General features: G+C 43.6%; 1 protein-coding gene across 1 annotated transcript in view; it reads right to left on the bottom strand.

The window, feature by feature from the left end:
- Positions 1-11,376, bottom strand: part of LOC121004090 (zinc finger protein Xfin-like) — a 39,151-nt gene extending 27,775 nt beyond the window's left edge. The window contains exons 1-4 of the mRNA XM_040436176.1: positions 11,210-11,376; positions 10,896-11,073; positions 7,592-7,736; positions 2,473-2,664 (exon numbers count right to left, since the gene is read on the bottom strand). Coding sequence (XP_040292110.1) covers positions 2,473-2,664; positions 7,592-7,720 — 321 coding nt within the window. The 5' untranslated portion in view covers positions 7,721-7,736; positions 10,896-11,073; positions 11,210-11,376. The remainder of the gene's footprint in view (positions 1-2,472; positions 2,665-7,591; positions 7,737-10,895; positions 11,074-11,209) is intronic.
- Between the last annotated feature and the right edge of the window lie 665 nt (positions 11,377-12,041).

Raw genomic sequence — 12,041 nt, 5'->3', positions numbered from 1 at the left:
TTTGTAAGATTATTGGGCAGTTTCTCTGCCTACAAGATATTATCACAGATGCTTGGTTTGACTCAGCAGAGATCACATGCCTCTTCTTCACAGAAAAATGTTATAACATGAACAGAGTTGAGAAAAAGACCTTAATCCTAACATCTACAAACCTATGAATACAGAATCAACCTAATCAAACTAATATGAAAAGTTGTTTAAATCTTCATCTACTTGCATATTATAAGTTATACCAGCAAGAATTAGTCTTTATGTAGAAAACTACGATTTAAATCAAGCCTTACTGACTAGTGATTTAAATCAAATCCACCCCGATTCTGAATGGAAAGCAATCAGTTCAGTATGCATCAGGATGTCTTCAGTTCAGTCACTCTTACGGTATTTGGTCGGAGAAAATACCGCAGCATGCTGCGGTATTTTCTCCGGACAAAATTCCAGAACACTTGACGGAATGCCGGATCCAGCATTAATTTCCATTGAAATGCATTAATGCCGGATCCGGCACCAAGTTTTCTAGCAAAACGGATCCAGTTTCCCGGTCTCTGCATGCACAGACCTTTAAATGTGGGAAAAAAAATAAAATAATAATATACCGGATCCGTTTTTCTGGATGACAGTTATTGCAATGCATTTGTGAGACAGATCCGCATCCGTCTACAAATGCTATCAGTTTGCGCACGGATTTCCGGATCTGGCAGGCAGTTCTGGCAACGCAAGTGTGAAAGTACCCTTAAACATTGACCAATGTATATTATAAAAATGGATTAATTATAATTTTGTAAAACAAGCACTTTATTTTCATGACTTTCATCCATCAATACAGTTAGTATATGGATAGTACATGATGTCACATCATTAGGATATTCCATCATTTTATGATGGGTGAGGGTGCGACCTCAGGGACCCCATGATCCTTACAATGGAGGGTTAAAGTACCAGTTAAGTGCTGTGTCTCCTTCACAATGTTTTCCTTTAAAGCTTATTCAGACGGCCGTATGTTTTGTTCCGCATCTTTACGGACCCATTCATTTCAATGGGGCCGCAAAAGATGCGGACAGCACACCATGTGCTGTCCGCACCCATTGTTCTGTTCCACAGCCCCACAAAAAATATAGAGCATGTCCTACTGCGGACAAGAATAGCCATTTTCTATGAGAGTGACGGCTATGTGCAGATCCGGCATTCCAGCAAGTGTTCCGTAATTTTGGACGGAGATAATACCGCAGCATGCTGCGGTAATATCTCAGTCCTGAAAAGTCAAAAAGACTGAACTGAAGACATCCTGAACGGATTGCTCTCCATTCAGAATGCATGGGGATGAAACTGATCAGTTCTTTTCTGGTATTGAGCCCCTAGGATGGAACTCCATGCCGGAAAAGAATAACGCTAGTGTGAAAGTACCCTTACTGCGTCCCAAAGTTCAAGTAAAACACAAACTCTGTTTAGGTTAGGGTCAGACGTGTTTCACATATGAGATTCCCCGCTGCTGGTATTAGTTAGCATTGGAGGACCAACTCAGAACTACAGAGCTCAATACGTACAAGAGCCCAAAATTGTATAAAGGGTTGTGCATATGCAATCCTGTATGTAGACAGATCATATGCAGTAGAATGGCGTTGGCTGGGCTACTTTCACACCAGCGTTTTTTGCTGGAAACGTCATGGATTAGCAAAAATGCTTACGTCATAATAATACAACCGTCTGCATCCGTTATGAACAGATCCAGTTGTATTATCTGTAAAATAGACAAGACTGATCCATCTCTAAAACCATTGTAAGTCAATGGGAGACGGATCCGTTTTCTTTTGTGTTAAAGAAAACGGATCTGTCCCCGTTGACTTACATTGTGAGTCATAACGGATCTGTCTTGCTCCGCACCACATGGCGGACAGAAAAACGCTGCTTAGGGGACGCAACCTAACGGAAAGGAATGCATTCTGGTGTTCAGTTTTGTCCCAATTGACAATGAATGGGGACAAAACGAAAGCGTTTCCCCCCGCTACTGAGATCCTATGACGGATTTCAGTAGCGGAAAGGGAAAGCGCAGATGTGAAAGTAGCCTTACTATGTAAGACATCAGTTCCATCTACCTGATTATCCTGTTGGACACAGTGAATTTCCTCTGGACATTCCTGGGAATACAGAGGACTGGGACTTCTCTCTGGTGTATTTGCGGTACTGAATCCATCTGTAGAAACATACATGACGTGATGATCAGATGATGGGTGCATTTAGTTGACCCTCAAATCTGTGCTGTTCTTTACAAATTATGGAAGTCTCCTCGTACCCAGTGGTGTGGTGGGATGGTGGTTCTCCATCATCACGTCATTGTACAAGTTCTTGTGTCCTTCTATGTACTCCCACTCCTCAATAGAGAAATAGACAGTGACATCCTGACACCTTACAGGAACCTGACACCCAGTGATAGTCATCATCCCTTGTATTACTACATGATGTCCCAGCAGCACTCACCTCTCCAGTCAGGAGCTCAATGATCTTGTAAGTCACTTCTAGAATCTTCTGCTCGTTTTTCCTTCCATGTATCAGTGACCAAGGTGCAGACTCCTTTGTGATGGGGCTCTGGGCCCTCCTGCATCCTTCTGACACTTGGGGACTTCTTCCGGGGATCACACATTTACCAGATGTCCTCATTACTGTGTCGTCCTGTGTACAGAGAGCGTGCTCAATATCATTGTATGCATTCCAAGAAGCAATGGTTACTGTGTGTAAGGCTTCGTAGCTAGTGAGCGGTAAAATTTGGGGCAATGTACTAATCCAAAATAGCACCAGATAGATATTGACATATAATGCCAATAGTATTAGCCATACAGCAGTGCGATACACCATGTCACACACACAACATAATATTGCCACTCTAGTGGTCTAAGTGGATCAAGAGTTGATGGTGTTCTCCCTGGTAGTCTGGGTAGATAAATTGTTAATGTTCACAACCCTGGCTGCCTAGTGTGAGGTAGTTACTATTAAAATTCCTAGTTGTCTATGGTAGTAAGGGATTCAAATTTCCAATTGATATAGGGCAGTACTGTGGTTACTGCCAACGTCCCTGGCTAATGCCAACTTGAACCGTGGTTTACAGCTTTGAAGTCAAAATCCCTCTTGGTCTAGGGTAGTGACGGGACGAGGTCTAACAACTGACTCAACTCCGCAGACCCTAGTGGTGTCTCTTAAAACTCTGTCAGGGAGCTACATAAAGTTGTCTACACCCACCCATACCCTGATATTGGGGTAGAAAAGTTTGCTCTGCCCAATCATTAAAGTGAACCTGTCAGGTGAGTTCTGCTGTCCCATCTAAGAGCAGGAAAGAAGGAGAGAACCTGAGGTCTGTGATATGCATTACTGGATTTGGATCAGGATTTCAGAGTAAAAAGCAAAGTAAATCCTGACAGGACTCCTAGAAGAGACAGAGAGTCCTGATTATCCCTCCCACACAGGATTCACAGCCTGCTGTGTACTCTCACCGATACATGAAGAGCTGTCAATCATGCTAGGCGGGCGGGGTAATCAGGACTCACTGTCTCTCCGAGGAGTCCTGTCAGGCTTTACTCTATCATATCATGCTCTCGGATAGGGCACCATAATTACCAGACACATTCCCTTTAAAAGGGGGTTTATAGGATTAGAAAATAAAGGTCTGCTTTCTTTAAATCCTTGTCAACATCCACAGTATATTTATGGCAAATTTTAGGAATTTGGAGACTGTGTCTAAGCCGTAACCATAGTTGGCAGGCAATCAGACATTTAACCTCTCTGATGACTGGTTGTCGTGTAGCCTGGGGCCTTGTGAAGCTTGCTACTGTAATCTTACTATAAAGCCCAAGTTTTTTTTTTAAATATTTAAAAATCAAAAGTATTCAAAATTCTAATCACCTCTTTGCACTAATTTTACATATAGAAATAAACAAAAACAAAAAATAAACATAATTGGTATCATCTGGTCCAAAAACATCTGAACTATTAAATTCCAAAAAGTATTTGCAAAGTGAACCCTGCAATGGAAAGAAAATCAAAATGCCACCAAGAAAAAAAAAAAAAAAGATCACAAAGCTTTGTAGATATATAAAACTGTTATGGTGACATAAGGCACATTTTTTTCCCAAAGTTTTGGCACACACTGAATGCCGTAAAACCAAAACTCAAGAACAATGACGACAATGTTTTTTCCCCCATTTTCAACCTACAAAGAATTTTTTCAGTACATGATATCATAAAGTAATTTGTTCAATAAAAAAAAAAAAAAAGATTACACATATATACATATATATATATATATATATATATATACATACACACACACACACACATACATACATACATACATACACACAAGTTATCTGAACAGGAAAGTAAAAAATATACAGGTATGATGGTTCTTTGAAGACAGGGAGGACAAAAAACAAAGTGAAAAATGAAAATGGTTTACAGCGTCAGGGGTAGGGTTGTTGCGGGTATCAAAATTTCGATACCCAATCAATACTTTTGTCCCGGTATCAGTCTAGTATCACAGAACATGAGCGCGCTGCTATCAGCGTGCTCATGTTCCCTGAGCAGCACAGGGGAGAAGGAAGCAGGTGTTCCCCCCCCCCCGTGTGCCGCTGCCACCAATGAGGAGAGAGGGGCGGGCGGACTGCGCCACCAATGATAGCAGGACTTTTCATGGGTCCGGAATTTAAGTTAGCAGGCTACATAGAGCGGCGCCCAGGGATCTCCCTGCACTTATTATTCCTGGGCGCTCCGTTCGCCCGCTGTGCCCCCGTCACCGTCGTCTCCTGCTCCGTATGCTAATTACTACTATCAGAGCAATGGGAGGAGACATCAGCTTCTCTCCTGGGTGTTCCTTCTCCCTGGCTGTACTGCTGTCCAATCGCAGCGCAGAACGTCACAGCCAGGGAGAAGAAACGCCCAGGAGAGAAGCTGATGTCTCCTCCCAATCACTCGGATAGTAGTAATTAGCATATAGAGCAGGAGACGGTAACGGGGGCACAACGGGCGAATGGAGAGGCGCCCAGGAATAATAGTAGGAGCAGGGAGATCCCTGGGCACCGCTCTACATAGCCTGCTAGCTTAAAGTCCGAACCCATGAAAGGTGGTCTTTAACTTTTAATACAGGAGGCAGGTGCCGGCAGCAGAATCACATAGCCGGCACCCTGTCTCTGACAGGGAGCTGTGTTCAGCTGCACTTAACCCCTCAGGTGCCGCACCCGAGGGGTTAACTGCCAATACCCGCCTCCTGTATTAAAGGTTAATCATTGGTGGCGCAGTGGCAGCTTCTGATCGGAGCCCCAGCAGTGTAATCCTGGGGCTCCGATCGGTTACCATGGAGCCAAGACGCTACTGAAGCCCTGGCTGCCATGGTAACATCCCTGATGCTGTGTGCACTATGCACAGGGCAGCAGGGAGAGTGTCAAGTCCTATTTGCCCTAATAGAGTGAAACACCCCCCCCCCCCCCGTATCGTAATGCATCAGCCCCCAAAAGTGATCAGAAATAAAGTAAATACATTTTTTTTTTAAAAGGGTTAGTTAATAAAAGTAAAAAAATTAATAAAGGAAAAAAAAACAAACAAAAAAAAAAAAAACACCTCTTTCCCCTAGGCTCTATAAATATATCACATGATCCACCCTGTCCCATAAATACCATAAAAAAAAACAAAAAACACAAACACGCTGTAAAAAGCCATTTGTCACCTTACATCACAAAAAGTGCAACACCAAGTGATCAAAAAGGCGTATGCCCCCCAAAATAGTACCAATCTAACAGTCGCCTCATCCCGCAAAAAATGAGCACCTACCTAAAACAATCTCCCAAAAAATAAAATAAAACTATGGCTCAGAATATGGAGACACTAAAACATCATTTTTTTGTTTCAAAAATGAAATCATTGTGTAAAACTTACATAAATAATAAAAAAGTTGACATTAGGTAACGCCGCATCCGTAAGAACCTGCTCTATAAAAATATCACATGACTTAACCCCTCAGGTGAATACCGTAGAAAAAAAAAAAAAGAAACTAAAAAAAAAAAAAAAAAAAAAAAAAAAAGGCATTTTTGCCACCTTACATCACAAAAAGTGTAATAGCGATCAAGCGATCAAAAAGTCATACGCACCCCAAAATAGTGCCAAACTGTCATCTCATCCCGAAAAAAATGAGCCCCTACACAAGACAGTCGCCCAAAAAATAAATAAAACTATGGCTTTCAGAATGTGGAGACACTAAAGAATCATTTATTTTATTTAAATGCTTTGTTATGTAAAACTGAAACAAATAACCCAAAAAATTATTTGGTATTGTCGAGTCCGTGACAACCTGCTCTATAAAAATACCACATGATCTAACCAGTCAGATGAATGTTGTAAATAACAAAAAAAGGTGCCAAAACATCTATTTCTTGTTACCTTGCCTCACAAAAAGTGTAATATAGAGCAACCAAAAATCATATGTACCGTAAACTAGTACCAACAAAACTGCCACCCTATCCCGTAGTTTCCAAAATGGGGTCACTTTTTTGGAGTTTCTACTCTAGGGGTGCATCAGGGGGGCTTCAAATGGGACATGGTGTCAAAAAAACAGTCCAGCAAAATCTGCCTTCCAAAACCCGTATGGCATTCCTTTCCTTCTGCGCTCTACCGTGTGCCTGTACAGCAGTTTACGACCACATATGGGGTGTTTCTGTAAACTACAGAATCAGGGCCATAAATATTGAGTTTTGTTTGGCTGTTAACACTTGCTTTGTAACTGGAAAAATGGATAATCTGCCCAAAAAGTGAAATTTTATCTCTAGTTTCCATTAATTCTTGTGGAACACCTAAAGGGTTAACAAAGTTTGTAAAATCAGTTTTGAATACCTTGAGCGGTGTAGTTTCCAAAATAGAAACCACCAAAAAATGACCCTATTATGTAAGCCTCACAAAGTGACTTCAGACCTGAACTGGTCCTGAAAAAGTGGGTTTTAGAAATTTTCTAGATTTGCTTCTAAACCTTGTAATGTCCCCAAAAAATAAAATGGCTTTCCCAAAATGATCCAAACATGAAGTAGACATATGGGGAATGTAAAGTAATAACTACTTTTGGAGGTATTACTATGTATTATAGAAGTAGAGAAATAGAAATTTGCTAATTTTTCAAAATTTTTGGTAAATTTGGTATTTTTTTTATAAATAAAAATGAATTTTTTTGACTCCATTTTACCAGTGTCATGAAGTACAACATGTGACGAAAAAACTATCTCAGAATGGCCTGGATAAGAAAAAGCGTTTTAAAGTTATTCACACAAAGTGACACTGGTCAGATTTGTAAAAAAATGGCCTGGTCCTTGAGGTGAAATATGGCCGTGTCTTTAAGGGGTTAAGGGTGTTCTCACACAGCTTTCTATGGCAGTTTTTGATGAAGATTTTTGAGCCAAAGCCAGAAGAATTAATACTTCCTATATATATTTCTCATTTAATTCTAACTGACTTCAACCAAAAGCTGTGTGTGACTGCACCCTTAGGAAAGTTTTGGGAGTCAGGAGCAGATGTACTGTTATTAGAAATAAGGGTGATGCCGTGCAATAACATTCCCAGACGCACTCACCTCTCCAGTCACCAGGTAGATGATCTTCAGAGCCAGTTTCAATATTTCCTCAGTAAAATGACTGTGGTCCTGTTCAAGCGTTAGAATTCTTTTGATGTCCTCTAATTGGGATGGGAATGACGGAGCCATCGAGGACGTCTACAAGTACAATACAAAACACACCTAATGAGCACAGTCTTAAGTGGGGCCATTAAAGGTTCGGAATGTGCCACAGTATCAGTGATACATATAGTCCTATGAATCATCAGCCATAGAGAAGACGGCGTAACAATGGAACCAAGTGAGGTAATAAAGTGGATGTCTCGTGTGCAGCAGACCGCCTAGGAGAAGGGTGCCAAGGATGGCAGTTTTGGCCCTGAAGGTGGTAGTAGTACTCACAGTGGCAATTCCCCCTCTGACCGCGCAGTGACAGAAGGGCACACCCTGGTCTTGGGGCTCCGGCCTGGTGGTGACTGGGTGCCCGTGTTTTGGCAGGGGGTAAGGCAGGAATGTGAATTAGGTGCCCAGCGGATGATGGAGGAGTCAGTAGCTATAAATCAATAAGTCTCTCTTTACTAAAGTACAGGATAGGAGTAGTAATACATCCAACAGTATCAAGCAGATCATAGTGCAATTCTTCCCCTCCAGCAATGATGGGAGTTGTGGTACTCCTCTCTGTAGAATCGTAGGCTGGCAATAAAGATCTTAGCAGAGGTTTCTGTAATTTCCGTGCTGAGGGGTACAGAATTGAGATACAGATGGTCAAACTGTGCCCAAGTGTAGACGGGTGCGTTCGCAGGGTATCCCCTCTCACAGCAGCAAAGTCTCTTTTGACATAAATGGGCAAAATACCTTGCAGACTCTAGACCTTCTAATTTCTTCCTCTTCTCTCCTTAAAGGGGTTGTCTCACTTCAGCAAATGACATTTATCATGTAGAAAGTGAATACAAGGCACTTACTAATGTATTGTGATTGTCCATATTGCCTCCTCTGCTGGCTGGATTCCTTTTTCCTTCACATTATCCACTGCTCGTTTCCATGGTTACAGACCACCCTGCAATCCAGCAGCCGTGGACGTGCTTGCACACTATAAGAAAAAGCACCGGCCTCTCTAGTGTGCAAGCACAGCCACCACTGATGGATTGCAGGGTGGTCGTAACCATGGAAACGAGCAGTGGATAATGTGATGGAAAAATGAATCAAACCAGCAAAGGAAACAATATGGATAATAACAATACATTAGTAAGTGCCTTGTATTCACTTTCTCTACATGATAAATGCTATTTGCTGAAGTGAGACAACCCCTTTAATGCAGAAGGTGTTCTCTGGATGTAGAAATCTCTGAGCTGAGGATTAAGCACATGTAGGGCCTATCTCTTCCTCAGCTAGCACTAGACTCTACGCTAGCTGCACTAACACAGGGGCAGACCCAGGTGTTAACCCTGACATATCCATACAATGCTGTTGGTTATGCAAATATATTAAATCTGAGCATTTTGCTTAACAGTATAACATTACAGCAATTCAGTGACTCTATTCTAGGGAACTGCATGTGCAATATACCTCTGCAGATTACGACTCATGACTGCTTTTCCAGACAGCCAGGGACAATCCTCCTAGCACTAGATCTGGGATAATTTTTTTAGGCAGTGGTAGTTCTCAAAGGGGAAACTACAGATGCATCAAGTTGATTAAAACCACTTACAAAACAAATTCAATAAAATATTTCCATGAGCTAGTAAAAGAAAAACCCTTGCCAGGCTGCAATTCACATCACAGCCACTAGATGGCCACAGACATCTTGTGGCAAACTAAAGCCTGCTTGGACCCTGAAAACCCACCAGACTTCCCATTTTCAGTCTGGGATCTGAACAATACGTTTGTTTGTTTTGACCTAGAGAAGCTTAATATATTCTATACAGCAGGGGTCTCCAAACTTTTCAACAGGAGGGCCACATTGAAGATTTTACAAGTATTCGGGGGCCGGAAAAAAAAATCAGTTATGTATTAAATTAAATGTATATATTTTACATGGATCGTTTTTGTAATCAGCATGATATGACTGAGAACAAAAGAGAAAAAAACTTTAGCAAAACAACGCAAAGACACCCGTGTCCCTATCAGCGGTGTCCCCATCAGCACAAAAATGTCCCCATCAGCACAGCAATGTCCCCATCAGCACAGCAATGTCCCCATCAGCACAGCAATGTCAGCATCAGCACAGCAATGTCCCCATCAGCACAGCAATGTCCCCATCAGCACAGCAATGTCCCCATCAGCACAGCAATGTCCCCATCAGCACAGCAATGTCCCCATCAGCACAGCAATGTCCCCATCAGCACAGCAATGTCCCCATCAGCACAGCAATGTCCCCATCAGCACAGCAATGTCCCCATCAGCACAGCAATGTCCCCATCAGCACAACAATGTCCCCATCAGCACAACAATGTCCCCATCAGCACAGCAATGTCCCCATCAGCACAGCAATGTCAGCATCAGCACAGCAATGTCAGCATCAGCACAGCAATGTCAGCATCAGCACAGCAATGTCAGCATCAGCACAACAATGTCCCCATCAGCACAACAATGTCCCCATCAGCACAGCAATGTCCCCATCAGCACAGCAATGTCAGCATCAGCACAGCAATGTCCCCATCAGCACAGCAATGTCCCCATCAGCACAGCAATGTCCCCATCAGCACAGCAATGTCCCCATCAGCACAGCAATGTCCCCATCAGCACAGCAATGTCCCCATCAGCACAGCAATGTCAGCATCAGCACAACAATGTCCCCATCAGCACAGCAATGTCCCCATCAGCACAGCAATGTCCCCATCAGCACAACAATGTCCCCATCAGCACAGCAATGTCCCCATCAGCACAGCAATGTCCCCATCAGCACAGCAATGTCCCCATCAGCACAGCAATGTCCCCATCAGCACAGCAATGTCCCCATCAGCACAGCAATGTCCCCATCAGCACAGCAATGTCCCCATCAGCACAGCAATGTCCCCATCAGCACAGCAATGTCAGCATCAGCACAGCAATGTCAGCATCAGCACAGCAATGTCAGCATCAGCACAGCAATGTCCCCATCAGCACAGCAATGTCAGCATCAGCACAACAATGTCCCCATCAGCACAGCAATGTCAGCATCAGCACAACAATGTCCCCATCAGCACAGCAATGTCCCCATCAGCACAGCAATGTCCCCATCAGCACAGCAATGTCAGCATCAGCACAACAATGTCCCCATCAGCACAGCAATGTCCCCATCAGCACAGCAAGTATAGTATACAGTATATTGTCAGAGGTTCTTACCATTTCCTTGGAGGAGGACGATGAGGTGCCTCCAAGTCGGAGCCATGAGGCTTCAGTCTGCGTCTCGTTGTCCTGTCTGGACGACGTCCATTTACATGAGCAGCGTGCAGCACTGGGCTTCTGCAGACCCTCCATGATCGCGTTCTACGCTTCAGAGGCCGGGAAGATGCTCCGCACGGCATCTGGTAGTTAGAAGAAGAAGAAAGGGTTCATTTATAGTAAATCTAGGACTAGAATTCATGACTTTTATATTTCTATTTATTGTTGAGGTCCCTGGACCCCATGTCAGTGGCTGTCCAGTAGGTAAGGCACCCCTACCTGAGAAATGAGATTTCGATCATGCAGCCTTATAATCCGGCAGCATCCGGAACAGTCTGGAGGGGGTGACCTCTATATACAACGTCCATCCACGCATCATTCTAAGGGCTTATGATGCATGAAGTTACTAGCAGATAAAGCCACCGAGCACTGACCTGCGTACCGCTCCGCCCCGGTCAGCTTTTATCCAATCATCGCTTCCCTGGTGACGTCTCTGTCCCGCCCGTCGGCGGACGCTACCGCGCAGACTAATGACGTCAGCGGCAGGCTGCGCGCACAGGCTGTCGGGTATTGTAGTTTTCTTTTGTCTCCCAGCTCTCAATGACAGCGTCTCACTCACAGTTGCCCCATAGCCGTGACAAGCACTGGTCTCCAGAATTAATGCCCCCCAATAAGAGTAATGGCCCCATTAGTGCCCCCCCCAGTGAAAAATTGCCTTCATTAGTGCGCCCCAATAAGTATAATACCCCCCATTTGTGCCCCCAGGAAGAATAATTCCACCATTTGTGTCCCCAGGAAGAATAATGCCACCCATTTGTGCCCCCAGGAAAAATAATGCCCCCTTCTCTGCGTCTGCAAAAAAAAAAAAGAACACTCACCTCCTACATTTGCTCGCACTGCGGTGAACGCTCACTGGAAGCTCCGGACAGGACCTGTGCTCCAACGTGATGACGTCTCGCAGGTCCTGTCCTGTACATCCAGTGAGCAGTGCAAGCAAATGGAGGAGGAGAGCGTTTTTTTTTTTTTTATTAACACAAGGAAAGGGGGGGGGGGGTAAAGGCTGCACTATTGAGCGATCCATAATGGAAAATACCGGCAGGGCCACAAAAAT

The sequence above is a fragment of the Bufo bufo genome, chromosome 6, assembly GCF_905171765.1.
Source record: "Bufo bufo chromosome 6, aBufBuf1.1, whole genome shotgun sequence".
Taxonomy (NCBI): Eukaryota; Metazoa; Chordata; class Amphibia; order Anura; family Bufonidae; genus Bufo; species Bufo bufo.
The sequence above is the reverse complement of the archived record's forward strand: the minus strand, read 5'-3'. Positions and strand labels throughout refer to the sequence as shown.